This window comes from Penaeus vannamei, chromosome 4 (genome assembly GCF_042767895.1).
Source record: "Penaeus vannamei isolate JL-2024 chromosome 4, ASM4276789v1, whole genome shotgun sequence".
Classification (NCBI taxonomy): domain Eukaryota; kingdom Metazoa; phylum Arthropoda; class Malacostraca; order Decapoda; family Penaeidae; genus Penaeus; species Penaeus vannamei.
In genome coordinates this window covers 35,726,201-35,746,200 of record NC_091552.1, presented here as the reverse complement: position 1 = coordinate 35,746,200, position 20,000 = coordinate 35,726,201, and the positions used below count along the sequence as shown (strand labels likewise).

General features: G+C 35.7%; 2 protein-coding genes across 6 annotated transcripts in view; one reads left to right on the top strand and one right to left on the bottom strand.

The window, feature by feature from the left end:
* Nucleotides 1-1,526: 1,526 nt before the first annotated feature.
* On the bottom strand, nt 1,527-18,422 carry LOC113805824 (putative RNA-binding protein Luc7-like 1). Of its 4 annotated transcripts, XM_027356872.2 has the most exons (11): nt 18,193-18,419; nt 9,000-9,057; nt 8,631-8,682; nt 7,790-7,884; nt 7,433-7,531; nt 6,821-7,015; nt 5,508-5,744; nt 4,772-4,866; nt 3,949-4,137; nt 2,914-3,102; nt 1,527-2,559 (listed from the first exon to the last, which is right to left on the bottom strand). In XM_027356872.2, exons 5-11 carry the CDS (start codon nt 7,526-7,528, stop codon nt 2,499-2,501), a joined length of 1,062 nt encoding a protein of 353 aa, XP_027212673.1. In that variant the 5' UTR covers nt 7,529-7,531; nt 7,790-7,884; nt 8,631-8,682; nt 9,000-9,057; nt 18,193-18,419; the 3' UTR covers nt 1,527-2,498. The 4 variants fall into 4 exon arrangements, with proteins under 4 accessions (XP_027212673.1, XP_069977045.1, XP_027212672.1 ...); XM_070120944.1 differs by lacking the exon at nt 8,631-8,682 and having other exon boundaries at nt 18,193-18,422; XM_027356871.2 differs by lacking the exons at nt 8,631-8,682; nt 9,000-9,057 and having other exon boundaries at nt 18,193-18,421.
* A 463-nt stretch (nt 18,423-18,885) lies between these two features.
* LOC113805825 (cilia- and flagella-associated protein 58) overlaps nt 18,886-20,000 on the top strand; it is a 28,931-nt gene continuing 27,816 nt past the window's right edge. The window contains exon 1 of one of the 2 annotated variants that reach the window (XM_070120943.1): nt 18,886-19,023. The gene's annotated coding sequence lies outside the window, so the exon portion shown is untranslated. Of the gene's footprint in view, nt 19,024-19,564 lie in introns of those variants that run through there. The other variant, XM_070120942.1, reaches the window with a different exon arrangement.

The following is a 20,000-nucleotide window of genomic DNA, read 5'->3' as shown; positions in this document are numbered from 1 at the left end:
AAAGTATTGTGGGGAAAGGGGTAAAAATGAGTTCACTAGTAGGACAAAAATGCCTTAGCTGCCAAGGGCCATAGAGCGCTGAAGTTTAGTATGGTAGTGAAAAGGGTAAATAGGGAAGAGCAAATGGAGTACGTACACCGTTCAGTATGGACACAAAGCCAGCCTTTCATCCTTTCATTACGATCTCGCACCTTAGGAAGTACTTGGACAGAAGGGGATGAAGCAAAGAAAGAAAGGGAAAGGGGAAGAAGAAAAGACCATGCAAAATTAGTTGAGGCGAGGGCTGAGGGTCAACGTAGGGTGATCATCGGACTTTCGTCTTGTCTCCTAGGCCCCCCCTCCCAGACAACAAGGAGCAAGGGATTGGGGGATGGTCCTACGTAACCATTTACTTTTAGCCATTTCTAGATATTTTGCTGTTTGTTTTACCATTTACCTGGGCATTATATATGTATGGATATGTAACTTAGTAACCTCAAAATCAAAAATAGATAATGTATAATGCAAAACTTGTTTCCTAGTATATAATTACAGTAATCGTTAAAAAATGACCTGCATCTATGGTGCTAATTGTTGATTCTTTTCCTCCTGTCCAGTTTCGGAAATGGAAAACAAATTATAAAGAACTGAGTCATCAACTGAGTTCCATTGATAGTACTGATGGATGTTATGTCAGGCTTTGATAGAACTGCAGAAATAATTATTGTTAATAGACTTGGGCACTGTTGGTAAATTACAATTCCACCGATTCAAATTGCTCATTTACAGTGCAAACAAGTATTAATAGCAAAATTAACAATGGTGATCATTCTTTCCTTCCTATACTGGAATTGTGTTTTTCTAATTTTCAAATTTTCCTAAAACAAACAAACAAAAATAATTGCAAATTTATCATACTCATTGTTCAAGGTTTATGTGGTTGGCCCGAAGGAAAATCAGTTTGGTATAACCAACGTCTGAGCAAAAAATGTTGTTTAGATCTTCTCTCTTAATAAAGGGACTTGACAACGCCTCTTTAGATATGGGTGACCCCAGTGTTTTACCTTAGTCGCTCTTCGTCGACTAATTTTAGTAACGGTGAACTACCACTAAAAGTTATCGTTTTCCAACACTTAACAGAATACAAATGACGAATTGGAGAGAAAGAAAGCATACTCGGTAACAAACCTGTACTTAGTTTCCTTACAGAAGTTAGCATGAAACCTGTTAAACCTGCAAACATTAACTTCTGGATTTCTTATCTAGTGTCTATGTGCTTGATGAATATTACCGTCTTACTTTTTCTGTCAGAATACTTGACATGTTAATGACATTCCATGGTAAATTTAACAGTAAATGTGAACTGTATATACATGATGTACTTGTCAAAAAACATATAAAATAATTTCAAAGGTTTCATTACTTCTCTGAGCATTAGCACTCCATAAAGTAGTTTTGTTTTCCACTACCATAAATTTTCTTTAATACATTACCTCTGCATTGTTATATGATGCAATAAATTGAAGTAAGGTTTAAAAACAGCTGCAAAACATTTCAAATTTATTGAAAAAGATTACATGTGTACATCAGAATCCTCACTCAGGTAAAAATTGTGAATATATTCTTTGACATGATCAATGATGCAAACAAAATAACTTGAAACAAAAAAAAGAAAGCCCGCTTTTTTTCTTTTTTACATTTTATGCAATTCTAGTTGCTACTGCAAATGTGTAGCAAGATTGGTTACATCAGCTCTGCTGTTGAAACTCCTCAAAAGAAACAGGAACAGGAAATTCACTTGCTTTAAAAGTAGTCAACTATTGTACATTTTGGCCATGACTATGCATCTTCTAGGAAGATTCATCTAAACTGATCTTTCGACAGTGTACTGTATAGCCTATATACAGAATTGATTAACATTCACTACATCAACTTGTGTCCAAGACTCTATTGTTACTTGGTTCATCAACTTCTGTTACCAAGAAAGCTTATGGAAAAATAGCACTAACATCAGGTATTTGGAGATAAATGCCTATTTGAAGACAGAAGTGCTATATCACATGAGAATATGTCCTTAAATAGAATATGAAGTTTTAACAAAAACCATGATTTTTAAATTGTGTGCATCCGACATATCTACGCACCCCTAAAAAAATAATTAAAAACTAACACTTTTCTTTTTTTTTCTTTTTTTCTTTATATTTGCAGGTAAATTATTAAGACACAGCAGTGTCGGTGATATCTGGGTGAAAGTGATGAAGAAAAAAAGGGAGATACAGAGATTTGCACAGAAAATGTGATACATTCCTCTTTCTCTCTTTTGCACTATTCAATTTTTTTCTTTTCTTTGTCTGTAAGGAGAGGTATCTGGATGCAATTATGCTAAATTATATAAATAACCTAATATGGTAGAGATTAAAAAGAAATAGAAAAAATTCTAGTAACGCTTTTTAACACTCAGTGGCTGCTGATTTGCGTAAATTCAAATTCGTTGGTACCAGAATCCACGGCTTTCCTTCTCACTCCATTCCATCTCTGGACCTGTCATCTGTGATTTCTCCGTTTTCTGGACTTCCGTCCCTGAAAGAGCGAAACAGGTTTTTGTTAAGGTTCTGTCATCTTAAAAAAGAATAGGATATTGTCTTTGTTTTTCTAACCTTACTTCAATTTCAGAACATGCTTCTGGTTGAGCAGCTTAAATTGCCATTGAAACTATGGGGAAGATGAATAAAATGAAGCCAAAGATAAAAAAAAATCGCATATTCATGCTTGTACTCAAACAAGAAACACAAATGAAACAAATGATACACCTATAAAAAACTATTCTATATGAAGAGAAAGTGGAAGAGGAAGAATAAGAGCAAGAAGAGGAACCATATGAGGACAACAAGATGAGAAACGTTATAAAACTAAAAAAAATACTATAATATCAACCTTCTCTCAGGTGGTTCAGGTTCCTCAATGATTTTGTCTCGGGATTTTCTTTCTTCCTCCACATCTCGGGATACTCTTTCTCGTGAAGTTCTCCCTCTCGAATGCGACCTCTCCCGCGAACGTGTATGGCGGTCTCTGGATCTTGACCGACGAGATCGCCTTGAACTTTCCCTGCTCCTTGAATGCCTCCTGAAATATATGGAAAAAATATAACCATTATGAAGAATGGGCTGCAAGCAGTTAATAGTAAAATCAACATGAAAACAATATATGTTTACAAATTAAAGGAAAGAAAGCAACAAGAATGGAACATGTACAAAATGAACAAGATGATTATTGAAAAAAATAAAAATAAAATAATAAAAAAGTAATACCAAAAATGCTAATAATGCTAATGCTACTAATACTAATAATATCAATATTAATTATAATAATAATGAGATTTATGAACAATATTAATATTAATAATATTAATAATAATAATAATAATAATAATAGTAATAATAGTATTGTTGTTGTTATTACTATTTTTATTATTACTGTTATTATTATTTTTATTATAATCATTATCATTATTATTATCATCATCTATTACTGTTATTGTTATCATTAACCCATTAACGCTGGTATATTTTGAAGCTGAAAATAAAAGATTCTGGGCGGCTACCAAATCGGTGGGCGGAGCTACCCCGGACTCTGTCCACCCGCCGGCCACAGAGCGTGAGCCCCAATACAGCGACACACTGGCGGGACGCCCAGCAATATTTATTTTTTCGGGTGTTTCATATGTGGGACACCCGTCATTAGTGGGTCAATATTATTATTATCAAAAACAATGACAATTACAATAACAATAATAATAACAATAACAATAATAATAACAATAACAATAATAATAACAATAACAATAATAACAATAATAATAATAATGCTAATAAAAATATTATTAATAATAATGCTAATAAAAATATTATTAATAATAATGCTAATAAAAATAACAATGGCAATAACAATATCAACAATAAAATTACTCACCTGCGGTCACGTGACCTTGATCGAGAACGAGACCTGTAATATCGGTCACGAGATCTGGACCTTCGGCGACGCCTTTCACGTGACCTTGATCTTGTCCTTGACCTCCGGCGCCTTCTCTCTCTGTCGTCGTCACGGTAACGATCCCTCCTATCCCGGTCCACATCCCGGTATCTCTCTCTCTCATGATCCCTGGAAGTCATAATTTTTATCAGAATGGCTTTCTGCAACTAATCTTATTGGAAAATATTTACAAGTTTTTGAATTCTATTCAACATCAAAATTCACATAAAACACTCGACTCCTACTCTGCCTTCTAGTTGCGATTTTGAAGTCCATCTGTTAAGCCTTTCTTAAAAATTGCTTAGAGCTAATACAAACAAATTCCAATACAGTAAAGCATGACAGGATGCTATGATTGGCAGTCTTTTCTGTGATATTCTCGTCCTTTCAGCACTATGGGAAGACCCTCAAACACAAAAAGGACGGAAAAGGAGAGAAAAAACAAAAGTGGTAATGAACTCAGGAAAAGGAAATAAGAAAGCATAGGGATAAGGAAAAGTAGAAGAAAACAAAGGATTGGGATACAGAAAAGGAGGAGAAAACAAGAAAGGATGGGGATAAGGAAAAGAAAACAAGAATGTACAGGGTCACGGAAAAGGAAACAAGAATTTATACGGTCAAGGAAAAGGAAGCAAGAAAGGACAGGGATAAGGAAAAGGAAACAAGAAATGACAGGGAAGAGGAAAAGGAGAATAGGAACAGGAAGGGGGAAGGGGTACAGAAATGGTAATGGTAATGGCAATGGGAAAGATAGACAACAAACCTTGTGACATCATAGTCAGCAATTTCCCCAAACCGAGCATTGCGTTCTAGCTCACGTTCCTCCCTTCTCTTCTCCCTTCGGCTTTCAACCGTTTTCTGTTAATGGACAGAAAATATGTGGTTAGGATCATCAGAGACCAAGATTATCATTCATGATTCATTGGGTGACCAAATTCCACATTCTTTGTAACAAAGTGCCTTTATGAGCACTTTCACGGACACAGTACTTTTACTGTGATTTCTAAAAAGAAAAGTAGCAACAATGACCAGAAAAGTACTTTGTTTGTTTTTTTGCTGCATAAACATATAGAGGAGATGTCTATGGAATGCTAAGCCGTCGTCAAACTGTGGCTTACAAATGAATTTGGGTACCTTTTATATGACAAGACCAATACGTCATCTATACTAAGGATTCTTACCAAGATAATTCTGCTAAAAATATACATTTCTAAAGCTGGGCATACAAAGGGGTGTTTCTCAACTTGTTCAAAAGATTGTTACCTTTTCATTCATATTTACTTATCTTGTTAGATTTGCATGGTCCAAAATCATTTTAAATTTCATGCACCTTGTAATTGTTATATTAATTATAAACAGAAAACTATTATAATTACAAGGGTATGCAGTTGCTTCAATGAGTATATAACTGACCAAGGTTTAAGAACCATTCTGTTTATTGAGGAGGGATGCTTTAGCTTAGCATTATACTTCTATAACATTCACCACAAAAACCTCACCTTTAATTCCTCAAGCTTTTCTCTGATCTTGATGAAGCCCAAGTGCAGCTTCCCGCCAAAATGATCAGCAAGCCGTCTGTCATTGTCATGGATGCCAAGGTAGGCAGAGCAGACCTCACACACTCGCAGTTTCTGCTGCTGGTAGCTCGAAGCTGGCATGGAATTACGATACTCCTGCTCTGCAGCTGCTTTGCGTTTCCGAAGATCTTCTACTTCCTCCATGAGCTTCATACTCTCCTGGAAATTAAAATCAGTGAATATCAAAATACCCTTTTACTCCATGACATTAAACACAGCAAAAAAAGTAATTTAAGAACTGATACGGACCTTCGGTTCCTCTAATTGTAATTTAAAACAAAACAAGCACATTTGTGAGGTAAAGAAAAACAAAAATACACAAAACATCTAAGGAGACGCTGACTAATGATATCAAACAAATCAATACTCTTAGTCCCAAATCAACATACCAGTATGCTTTGTTTTAGTAATACATCAATTAATCAACTTTTAGAAACAAGTCCATGACAAAGAGCAATTTCCTGAAACCATAAAAGCATTAACAATGATAACTCACTTCACAGCAGTCTATCAATGTCCCACTTCAAGCTTCATAGCCTTTGAGTAGGCAGGCAAAAAAAATACTTCATAACGTAACTTGCAATAAATGTTTTTCCTGATAATTATTCTGCTTGTGCTTGTCTATATCCTGCAAAAAAATTCCCAATGGAATTTATACATATTCTACTAGATACTAGTATCTATGCACAGTTAATAGATTTTTTGACCATCTGGTGGGTAATTCTTTAGAATTTGAAGACTACGAATTTTATTCACTTTGGAACATTAATTCGGGACTTAAAGTAATATAAACATCCAAAGTGCTGCAAGTGACAGTTATAAGCCTGCAAATATATCTTCAAGCTGAAAGCCTTCTGGAATAGCTAGAAATTTTTCATATTTTTGTCCTACAATGGTAATTTACAGTATATTCTTTATATAAAACAAATTTAGAATTTCTTAATAATCATAGGCTTATCCCTGTTTTTGCACTTGCTTTCCTCTTTACATACATATCAAATGATCCTAAAATCTGCAGTTAAGGTAGATAGAAGACAATCATAAGCAAGTGACTTGAATCTTCATCCAGATGATGTAATCCTTCTAATGTTTCAGCCAAGCAAAATGGAGGGAAAAATAAGCACAACTCAATTCTAACGTTTTCCAACTCTTACCTTCAGCTAAGACCTGCTGTAGCTAGTTTTTTAAAAACCGATCTTGCGTCGGAATGAGTTGAAAACAGTGTATGCTCTTACCTCCACCATCCCATCAGCACCAAGACCTTCGGCTTTTGCTAACTTTTTACCAATCTGTTCGGCAAGGTCATGGACTTTGTTAGCCTTGGCAGCAACCTCAGCGCTCAGTTCCTCCTGGGTCTCTGCCAGTCTCTTCTTAGCCGATTCTGTCCTTCGATCACAGTCGGTGATGAAGGACTGTAGGTGCTCCATTGCCTGAAAACAGTAATTGTTAACTATTTACAATATATTAACAATAATATCAGTGTACAGTTTAAAATATCAATCACAAGAATGAATATTTCCTTATCAACCTGAGAAGTAATACCCCACATATACAGCAATATATCCATGACATGGGCCAGTTTCTTTCAGATGTAATATTATGTATTAGTCTAGACTTTGTGGCTAGGCCTAAGCTGGGAACACCTGGCCCACCTGCTGCAAGTTATGACACGTATACATGATTACGTCATGATGGTTACATCCATACCCTTCACTGAGGATACATATACATATAAATATATTCATACTCACAATCATTCCACCCCCCCCACACACACCTTAATATTGTTTTCATGCAAATAATTTAGCTCTAGTCAAGAGCAAAAGTCTAGAGATAATCATACTTACATCAATGTCATAGAAGTAGTCTTTTGTTTTGGATGCTTGTTCATAGTCAGCCCGAAGTGCCAAGTCATGGACCTTGGGGCACTCACCCAGGTCCATTCGCTGGAATATGAATAATATATTACAGGAGGAGTTTATCACATGTCAGTTCATTCAAAAAAGTGGTCAAGATATAGTTACTAAAACATAATTTGTGTGAAGAGCTTTCACCATAAAATCAAACTATTCATTATTATTTTATTCATCAAGCTATGAACAGTAAGTAAATTCTATAAAAAATAAAAAATAACAAATTATATATCTATATCTATATCTATCTATTTATATATAGAAACAAAGGAATCTCAAAATCCTACTCACCGTTGACGAAAGGATCTCATGGGGACAGCAGGTGAGAAGGAAACTCTTGCACACCTTTGGGTCACTGAACTTCAGCCGGTATGTGTTGTCATCACCTATGGGAGAACCGCCAGCCACAGATCAGTACATGTTCACAACGAGATGCAGCCCAAAACTCAATGCTTGGTGCTGTATACAAACTGGCAGTCATAAAAAAGGCTAGTCTTTTTTTTCTCTTTTTTTTCTCTTCTAAATTTATATTAATGAACAGTAAGTGTTAATAAAGCTTTATTCCAAACACATTATCTACCTAAGGAAAGCAAAATGATTTTTGGCTGCACATGTTGGATGAATGCTTCAACCTATTCTAAAGTCTTAACAGTAAGAGGTGGCCCATGACCTAGTGATTGCTTTAAATTAGCAAGAAAAATACACCCCACAAAAAAATGCAAATTTTAACATTTAAAAAGTCAAAGTCCTTCAAATAAGCATTTTAAAAATGTCTCTTTGAAACCCCCCTTTCCTTTTTTCAAGGTGAAAAAACTATTTCAATCATTATCAAAGAATATCCAAAGGTCATGGTTACCTTCTCATTACCCTGAACTTACACTAACATGTGAGGGTGTAACCTGAGGTGCTAAAGGAGTCACTCAAGGACCCAGAAAATTGATACACAAAATCACTCCACATGCACTCTCCAAAATTGATTTCCACTCTTACACACTCACCCTTTCACCCTTCCATTTCCCACACCAGGTTACACCACATCCTAAAACATTAGTGATCTTGAAAATGTTCTCAGAAATAAAAAAAAAAATAATAAAAAAAGGCTAAATATTGACATTATGCGTCTAAAACTCACAACCAGCACCCCCAAGCCGTATGGAGATATCTTCCCAGCCGCTGGATTATGCCTGCAAAGTATGCCCAGTTTTGAGCATTATTGGACACAGAGTTAGAGGAGGGTAAACCACAAGAATCTGTATTGGACAATGTACCATCTTCTTACAACTTTCATGTAAACTTGCTAAAACTAGTTTCTCTTGTGAAGAAAAGACTGGCTCAGAAAGATTGTCCCATCTCTTGTGTTCCTAAATTTGAATAACAAATGAATCTACCAAACTGGCAATTTGCAGAAAAGAGGACAGTGAGTTGGATAAATTGCATAATCATCAAAAAGGTTATAAAACAGTAGACATTTGGCGAAAAATAGACAACAGGTTATACACACGTGGTCGCAGTGATTCCACCATGTCAAGTTAAAGCATTGTGTCGCTCTTTGCTCCACCCTAGAAGAAATTGGGATTAACTTATCAATATGAGTCATATACACCAGAGGACGTGCATCAAAGCTACTGCTCTGCAAAACATAATGCCACAAATAACACCCTTTCTAGTACATCTATCTCCCCTTGATTTTTTTTTTTTTTTTTTTTTTTTTTTTTTTTTTTTTTTTTTTTTTTTTTTTTTTTTGTGAGAAAGAGAGACAGAAAGAGAGAGAACATATGCATCACACAGATTGGCAAGTGCTTATCAAAAAGTGACAATAACAGCATCTCAAATATACTCTCATGAACAATGATCAGGATAATTCAAGATTCTTCTCATTAAATATGGCAAGATCTCTGCATAATCATTAAAGAAAGAAAGAAAAAAAAAGAAATGCTAAACAACACTAATGATTTAATTAAATGTATAATTGTAAAAAAAAGAAAAATAAATCAACAACTCAATCTCAATATCCTCGTTTTTACCAAAGAAACCTTAGCAAACCAAAGGAACACATGATATAGTAATCATTAATCCCCGTATTTCTTTCTCTTTTTTCTTTGAAAGAAATCTGTTGCAGTCGACACAAGCTCTTTGCGATTCCATATTCCAATCCTATGACCACTGTGACGGGAAGTTAAAACAGCTCGCAGAATTCAGAGTCTTACAATATTCTATCTCTAAGTCACTCCACTCACATCCTACATAGACAGAGACAGTCATAGCTCTCACACTCTCATCAGTACTGCATGGTCAAGGTGCTGTCTGTGCATGAATTCTGAGAACTTTGATAGCATTTGGATTTCATTTGACAAATGCATCTGTAAGCTATCTTTGGTGATCTCCAATTTTCCTTTTTTCTTTCTTTTTCAATCTCTTAAATGATTCCATCAGATAATTAAAGGCACCAATGCGATTGTTACATTAAAAAGTGACCTCAAATACAATCACTGTAAATATTTCAAATAAATGCTTAATTTCTAGACTATCCAGAGTCAAGCACCCATTGATGCCTTAATATATACTTTGGTGACATGATGGCAAAGCAAATTAAACAATAATAATTAAAAACAATTAATAACACTGTATCAACAAATTATCATACTGAGCAATTACTCTACCAAATTTCATTTATCACAAAATTACACAATTTATTATTTAGCTTAAATATACATTTGATAAGCCATTACAGGTCAGTTACAAATAATAATACATTTGAAACTGAACACAAATAGATTTCAACCATCACATAAATAACTTGACATATGACTCAATACTCAATATGGGTAAAGAGTTTTAGTGATATTAATAAATCAATATAATCTAGAGTACGAATAGAAAAACTAATAATCAGAATTGAAAACTTATGGTACAGCATTGGTTGAAATACATGAAACCTACTGAAATCAATTTACTGTAATTATAAAAATTTAAATCACCTTAAGCATCACCAAAGTAAAGCAATTACAGTTTTAGTTATTTTTTATTAAACCATTAATTGCATTATCATTACCAACAAACGAAAAATGTGCAAATAACCGAGAAACAAAAAATATAAATATATAAATATATAAATATATATATATATATATATATATATATATATATATATATATATATATATATATATATATATATATATATATATAAGACAGGAAATATAACTGGACATGTCTTTTCTTTTTCCAACAAGAATCATCATTTCACAGAGGACCTTCTTCAAAACAATACTATCCCTTGGAATCCCTGCCAACCTGTCCACTCACACAAAAGAACCTAACCAGCAATTTCAAAGGCAGACCTGGAGCCCATTCCTAACATAGCTTCGACTCCCTAACCCTTTCGAACAACACCCTAATCAATAGCAATTCTGTATGAACAGAAACAATTCTCCATTCAACTCCTCGAAATTTGGGCTGCTGATTCTCCACCTGAACTAAACGAAAAAGGTATGAGAAAATTGTACTTATAATCATCTATATAGTCTAAAAATCATTCCATCTAAGCCATCAATAAAAAATATAAATATTGTAGTAACAACAGCTACAGTGGCATCACTTATAACACTACCAGTACTAAAAAAAATATACATGATTAACAATACTCAATTGCAACATGTATCAATGACTTAATTGATTAAAACATGAACAGGTAATCCTTAAACCTTAGACAACACCCTTGACACTCAGGCATGCAATCACCATGGCTTCCATTCTGTGGATGCTCCGACAAAGGCCAACATACACTACATATATTCTTCAAGGTAAGAATTCTGACTGCTTCCTAATTTGACGACAAATTACAAATGTGGAGTACAAGCTCTCTCTTCACAGAATATATGTAGTGGTGGTTTTTGTTCCCTCACTGGAATGCCAAAGGCAAGGAGGCCACAACTAGCACTGTGGATGTACCTTTGATAAGCAATTGGGGACGAATCTTCCCTTTCTGCAGTGTGTTTTGCACTACTAAGACTATTGTTTTGTGTTCTTTAAGGGATTACTTTTAATTTTTCTTTTCTTTCTGTCCAGTTTTTAAAAATTCCAGACTGATGATGATTGATGATAATGATATTGATGATGATTAATAATAATGAATAATAATGCTGATTAACCCATTTACGACGGGTGTCCCATATATGAGACACCCGGAAAAATAAACACTGCCGTTGGATTAGAGCTTGTGCTCCAAATACGTCGTGGGCCATGGCCAGCGTGTGGGCAGATTCCGGGCCAGCCCCGCACGCCAATTTTGTAGCCGCCCGGAAACTATTCTTTTTGACTTCAAAATATACCGGTGTTAATAGGTTAATTATGATGATTACTGATATTGAAGATGACTAATTGATGATAATGACTGACTGACTGATGATGATGATTGACTGACTGACTAATGATGATGATTGACTGACTAATGATGATGATTGACTGACTGACTGATGATGATGATTGACTGACTGACTGATGATGATGATTGACTGACTGACTGATGATGATGATTGACTGACTGATGATGATGATGATTGACTGACTGATGATGATGATGATTGACTGACTGATGATGATGATTGACTGACTGATGATGATGATTGACTGACTGATGATGATGATTGACTGACTGATGATGATGATTGACTGACTGATGATGATGATTGACTGACTGATGATGATGATTGACTGACTGATGATGATGATTGACTGACTGATGATGATGATTGACTGACTGATGATGATGATTGACTGACTGATGATGATGACTGACTGATGATGATGACTGACTGATGATGATGACTGACTGACTGATAATGACTGACATGATAATGATGATGATGATGACTGACTGATGATGATGATGATGATGACTGATGACGATGATAAAAACTTTAATTATCATAAGATTTTCAAAGACATTATTTGTTTACATAAATTCTATTGGTGTGCTCACACAAAGGTAGACTTATGTCAAGAGAATATGTTGACCTCAAAACTAAACATGAGCAAATTGTGTTTTGTTCCCAAGGATATAAAGTTATTGACAGAGGAAATGGAAAGTGGAATACAAACATATATAATAACTAAACTTAACAAGATATAACTAAATTAGAATTGATGGAACTGATATGTAAATATCTAATTCTAAAACTGTCTCATTCACTTTAAGGGAGCTAAAGAAAAGACTATCGATGGCAACTTCATCTACATATTTAGCCTTCCGTGTATGAAGCTTCAAGAACCTTGTATACCTCCTTCCTGAAGAGCTACCTTACATCTTTTAGGTTTAATCTTCTAATTTATGCCGCAAGTGCCACACAGCTCATCTTTGCACTTGACATTCCAGGCTGAATGTCACCGCTTAAAAAATTATTACCTTTTTAAGCTAGTCAACTCAAATCAATTCACTGAATAATCATATAAAGTATGCTCAAACTGAACAGATTACCATCACTCAAATTGTTCATGTGTGTAATGTATCAATACAATGCACTACCAAATGTATACATATCAAAACATATCATTCCCAATAATATGAAAATAGAGAAGTACACCCCTGGTAAGGATGACTGTTGTATTTGTGCTTCCCGGGACTTCCAGCCGCATTAGGAATTCAATTCAATGCATACTAATACAATGTGGGACTTGATCACATGCCAGTACATATGCCATTCCATTCATTTCATAACTGGTCTGATATTAATCTTGAAATCTGAGAAAATCATTAAAGTTGAAAAAATGGTAGTTTTATATGCTAATAAAAAAGTCCAAGAATTACTAAACATTTTGGTTTCATTCATTTATGTTACATGAAGTTTATACAAGTATAATTTGCTTCCTATTAGTAACAACATAACCTTTAAAACCCAACACTAAACCCACATATAAACTGCATCATTCATTCTATTAGCAAGCTGTTCTAGGAAAGATTTTTCTTTATTTATGACAACTCCATATCAATTAGAATACAAAGTCCTGACTGGTACCTACACTAGATCAATGAGAAAACTTTAAAAATATTGGTTCAAATAATTACAACCTTTAATCTAAACTGCCAACATAACCATAATAATACATCAGCATTGAATTACCTTACTTCTTAGGTGGGGGGAAAAAAGAAAAGAAAATAGCTTACAATTCCCTTTTAAGAACAAGATTGTCCTTAGCATTTTACAAACAACTTTCATGGTCACTATCATCAAAGCATGTTAGAAAGGGGAGTCTGACCTTTAGGCCTAGTCTAAGACCTGAGAAACTGCACTGGAACTGTAAAAATCCTTGAGTACAATGACAGTGGGATTTCACTTCTTACAAACACAGAAGACATTACAATATTTTAAGAAAGGCTTTATAATAAAAGTTTCAAGAAAACTAGTCACAATCACGAGATTGTTTTTTTGGAATTTGTGTTAATTGAGAATATGCCACTGGAGTCTTAGTCGAATGTGTTTGCAATTCATTCATTACTTAAGGTTGGAGTATAGTACATGGTTCAGCAAAGTTCATATTTGGAGCAAGTGAAAGTTTGAAGATGTATGAGGAATTTTTATATGTAGTAACTCAAGTTACAGATTTCACAATCAATGATAGAGGCATTGATACCACTCTTAACTGACCTCCATATCTGAGTACTTTTCATAAAGTAACAACCACATAAATCATTCATATATGATTGAATATATCAATCACAAAGGTAGTCAAATTGGAAAGGCTTACTGCTTACTAGTCAATGACAATCTCAACAATCTAGCAACTGGGTGACAAGATATTAACTAACATCCTAATTATGACATATTCCAACTGTATGGTCAAGTGGATATTATCCATATATAAAATAAAGTGATCATAAATTGAAAATAACATGCTATCAATTTTCTCCCAAGTTACTGACACACCAGTAATGAATAGTGTAATTGCCAATTCCTAATTTGACTATAAATTTCCAGGGTCTCCAAGAAGAAACTAGTCAGAATATATATACATGATACATGATAGAGGTTTGTTAGCGCTCACTGGAGCACTTAAAGCACATAGGCCATGGCAATCACACAAGTCACTGTGGGTGTCTCGGTAACTTTTAAATATTATTTCCCCAAATATCAAAGATTTCTCATCTACCTGCCTGGAACTGATTACATTTTTGTGAAATTCATGAGTTAAAAAAAAAAGGTATATGTAATCTCCAGTAAAACAAATGAAGATTATTATATTGTACTATTTCCTGTTCTAGAAATCAACAGTTAATTCTAATATTCACTATTTCAATATTACATTTTAACAAGATGTCCTCTGTACATTATAGATTACAGGCTATTAATATACACCATCAATAACCTTGAGCCGTTCTGTACAGCATGATCATGTATTCATGAAAATGAGTTCAATAATCAATGAATAATGTATAGCAAATGTACTGTTCCTAACAGTCTTCATTAAATCAAGAATGACAACCTTCATTTCCTGCAGCCACAGCAATAAAAATATCATTGCAGTATGCCCAAAGCACTATAAAATAAAGAGAGGAAGTCTAGCTCTCCTTAGTATGATGGATTTATGCTCTGTCTAGCAGGCAATATGGATACTTGCTATCTATATCCTTTACCCAATCTTCATATCCATATCCTTGACCCATTCTTAATCTCTGATTACACATGAACTTGCTCATTATCATTGGTTTTCTAAATTCCACTTGATTTAGTCATACTGATATCTATATTTTTATCATATTTACGTATCAAATTTACATGTACAACTGCCAAAGATGACGGCAAAAGAACTAGACTTCCCTTTCATTCTACTTTTAATCTATTCAAGTGATAAGAAAAATTCTGGATTTATTATATATGGAAGTGTTACATAACATTAGAATAGATATAAATGTCTATACTAACAAAGCTATATAATTAAAGTTAAAATGAAATATAAGTAAGACTGTTCATGCAGATGGCATATACATGATTGGAATCGCACAATTGTAAAGTTCTGGGCAAGTTGCTCTGCCCATGAATTTTAAATGACAATCAATGAACATGACCAGATGTAACCAGTACAGACTTTGGTAAATATGGCACCTATCCAGAACAAGACCACACAAAGCAATGCTTTGGCTTTCCTGCTTCAAACACCTTCAGAGGCCAACAAACTCCACTTATATGAAACAGAACTTGGACTGGTTCCTAACACACCATTTATCTGGCACAATATGGTAAAGAGGTAGGGTAACTGTATTAGATGTTGGGACATCTGTACAGTTTGTACAACTTTCAAGTATCATACTACTCATTTTGATTTACTGACTAAAAATACAGGTCCTTTTACTGTGGAAAATGAGGTAGTTCTTTACAGTATGAATGCACTCGCCAGAGACCAATTCCACAACTCCAAGTCAAAAATGTACTCATCAATCTAAGTTGCCTTGACTGAGCATGCCCTTCAGGCACTGCCCAAGGGAAGGGTTAATCCCCCCCCCCCCAACACTACCCAGGAAACATTGTTTTCACCTCAGTGTACATAGCAAGATAGAGCTGGAACTAGGGAGCACCAGGTGGACTTACCACAATATTTTCCTTTATTTATGGCCTTACTGTTTGCGTCTGTACATTAGTCCTTGTACCGACTACTGGAACATTTTGTCTTTTAAAAGATATATTCCAAATGCCTTAACTAAGTGCATCCATACCGTAAAGATTAACTGAAAGTGAATTAAGAGTAGAGAATGATATAGCACTGTTGCATTAAAAATGCATCAGGTTTTAAAAGGTGGCTTCCTTCAACATTATTTTGCCAGGGAGGTTGAAAAACTATCTCGCCATAACATAGAAAGTGATTCATTTACCACTGCAAGTTTGCAAAGATCTGAGGTCATGACCTTGCTAGAATGGACTACTGAAACTAATCTGGCAAAGTTGTGGCTTCTGCTCTTCACACACACTGCCAAAGGCACACACACTTCTACCATGTGGTTTCTGGCAAGATAGTGCTTCCTCACCTCCCTGGCATTTTACTGTCAAATACGGAACCATTCCAAGCAAAGAGAAATAAAACAATGCTAAACGTCTGCTGCTTTCAAATTAATTTTTCATTTAACTGTAATAATACTGGTTATGATCTAAATAAATGCACCTAAAACTTCCCATGATCTATTAAAGGAAGGCTTACAGTCTAATGGTGATACTGTGTTGAACATTCACAGTCTGTAATTTTACATTACTGATCATGACGAATTCAACATCAATGGATTCCTCTCACTCTATAGTATCCAAATATTTAGAAATTATTGTGCGGAAACCCCTCATCAGCGACAATCTTGGCCCTGATAGCAGGGGAGGGCCTGAAAGGTACCAGGGAAATTAAAAGGTAAAATATGAGTAACATACATAGATTTAGTCACTATATTGGGTGGTAATTGCCAAACCCCACAATAGAATGCAAAGAACCCTCCAAATATTCACAGCAGGAGAGGGCATTGGACTGACTCGGCATTGAGCACTCAGGTGTATTCCTGCCATGAATATGCAGAAAATATTTTGTTTTCCTGGGCTAGGGTTGGGATCAGTCCCCTGTAACACAATGACTGATTCAATAATTTCTATATACTTGGAAACTAGAATGAGAGGAATCCATCAACACCAAAATTGTCATGATCTGCTGTGTGTGTAAAATTACCTCACAATCTGCATGCCTGGCATTACTCAGGCAAAGGCCTACAAATCCCCAACATATTCTGGTAACTATTTCAACTTATTTAAAATCTGATAATAAAAATCGAAGACACTATCTTGTCAGCTTCTACAAGACGGAAGTTTGTTGGCCTTTACCAGAGCACACAGGTACAAAGCCACAACAATCTGTGTTCCCTAAAGACCAACTCTTACCCAAACTTATTATCCCCTTTTATAATTTATCTGTACAATCTGTAGATCGAGCATTAAATTATAATGACAACAGTAAAGTTTAAAGAATACCTTTTCTAACAGACTTGGAATCAGCAGTCCAAATTCCACGAAATTCTTATACAAGCATCCAAACACAATAACCTACAACATGACATCTTTGTGACTAAAGATATACCTCACCAACTATCTAAGTCCCTTGAACATCTACTAAATCTCTTACAGTTTAACAGAGCCTGAACAACCTAGCACTAACCACCACAATAACCCAAAGGCACGTTTCAAAGCGTAGTTTTGATCTCTGTCACATGTGAGATCGCCAAAGGAGGTTGACGCAAGAACATCCCCCATAGTAGAGTGAAGAAATTCTTGACCATGAATAAAATCCAACAGAGCTGCTTCCATACTGCAATCCAAATAACTAAATAAAGGAGAGAGGGAAGGAGAAAAGACAGAGAACTAAATGGTGGCCCGATTTAGCCTCGTCACCTTTATAATGGCAGTCTCGTATTGTCTCGTCTTTATGTGACTCCCGGCCATATTTCATTTATATATCTCGCCGTTCCATCTTTTTAAGTGATTACTGTACTTCTCTCAAATCACAAGTTCCAAAGAAAGGAAGCTGAAATCTCCAGAAAAAGGAATAGAGCTGCGTGGTGGGTTAATCCTCGCCATTGTCGTCACACAGCGCCACCATCATCATCACTTTCTACCAAAATCACACACAAAAAAGAATGCCATTCTCCGTTTTAACACGTATTGCCTCTCTACTAACCATTTCTGGACGTCCCCATCAGCTGGTCCAGCATCGCACGCATCTGGTCATGCGCCGACATGTTGCAGGCGTCTCAAGTCGGCCCCAGAAAGCAAGGAAAAAGCCACGCAGGTGGGAAGCCTTGGTGGGAGAACCTCCTCCGCCTCGCCGACTCTCGAGCTCCTCCTGTGCGGCCGCGTTCGCTCGCTGCGCCCGCTCGCTGCCTCGCTGTCGGTCGATCCGCCGCCGCCGCGACCCACAATGCCCCTCCCCAGACACGTGAACGCTCGGCGCTAACTTTGACTTCGGACCCAGTGCTTTTGTGCTCTGGCGTCCCCCGGGGGTGAGGAACACGCTGGGTCAGGCCATCGGATGAGGTCACACCAAGACGAAATGTCTAGGATTAATATGTGCGGTGTTTAACGAGAGGGTTATAATTATTAGCATCATTTTGATCGAATTATCTCCGGGTTTGCATATACTGAAACATTTTTATAAGCCCAGTTTACGCGTACTATATCAGTACCGCTACAACGCTAAAATTCTATGCTAAATTACTTAATGAACTTTCGAACGCGCTACGATCAGAACTACTATTACCCAGACGCCTCTGGTCACGTGGTTTCGTCTGCTAGAAGAACGCGGTGTGTTAGATAGTGGTTTTCATTTCGGCTGGAGTGTTTATGGTGGTTGATTTTTTTCCACGCTTGATTTTTTTAATGTTTTGCATGGTATCGGTTTTACCTTGTTAGATCCTGACTCCAATCCCTCAAAACAGGATATACAAACTCCGTCATTCAGGATAAACAAACTATTTTTTCCAAGGCATTTCTAAGGATTTCATATTACATGGTACGGGAACTATATGTAACCCTACTAAAGCTAGTTGATACATTCAGCTTCAAAGATTCATTATGATCGCGGTGTGATTAATCATGTCATTAATATCTTTAGTCCATTTCAGTTATGTTGATCATTATCGTTATTTTTTGCTGTTCTAAATCGTAGTGCGGCTCATGTGGTTGTTTTATTTCAGAATATTTCCTAAGAAGTGTGTATTTTACAGAACTGTCTTGAATTTGTTATCTTTGACCCATTACTTGATTTATCTCTTACATTTTATCTATATCAGTGCATATTACATCCGCTATCTTCTCTCGTGAAGGTCTTGATTTGAACCAGACCTCTCACATTAATATCACAGATAACTAATATCAGTGACATTTTTTATCCTGTATTATTATCACCAAGCGCGAGGGTATTATTTAGGGTAATTTGTGAATATGACTAAATGTTTACCAGTTACGCAACAATCCCATTTCCGGTTTCCACTGCAAATGCCATCCTCTTCCTAAATTCTCTCTGGTTTAGCCCCCTTGTTCTCATGCATAGAGGGAACGATGCATCACACGTGTGCCCATGAACACAGGGATTCATTTATGCTACATATTGATTATTGGTTGATTTATGTATTGACCTCAAAGATAAAAGGCGTTTGTGGAGTGACTATCGCTCTACTTTCGCGGACGACGCAATGACATTTAGTTTATCAAATTTTCTTTCCACACAAATGCGTGTTTTTCTTTCTTTTCTGAAAAGTAAAATAGAAATGTGGATATCAGAAAAAATAATTACGTTTAATTTACGGTAAAGCTATAATTCAAGCTTGAGGTTATCGTCAATAGTCAACTTATCCATTTACTGCATTTGATGAGATCATGACAGAGTTTATCCGGGTTAAGAGGGACTCCACGCAACTGCGTTTGAGACAAACATCACTCAGACTTGGACTGATGCGCACTGGCTGAAGTATTAAGTGCATATTGCAA

Excerpts from the sequence above, each read along its gene's own strand:
- LOC113805824 (XM_027356871.2), bottom strand. The coding sequence starts at position 18,253 with ATGTCGGCGCATGACCAGATGCGTGCGATGCTGGACCAGCTGATGGGG. Across the intron at positions 5,745-6,820 it reads GTGCTGATGGGATGGTGGAG|GAGAGTATGAAGCTCATGGA; the intron begins GTAAGAGCATAC and ends TTTAATTTCCAG. Across the intron at positions 2,560-2,913 it reads CCTGAACCACCTGAGAGAAG|GGACGGAAGTCCAGAAAACG; the intron begins GTTGATATTATA and ends TCGCTCTTTCAG.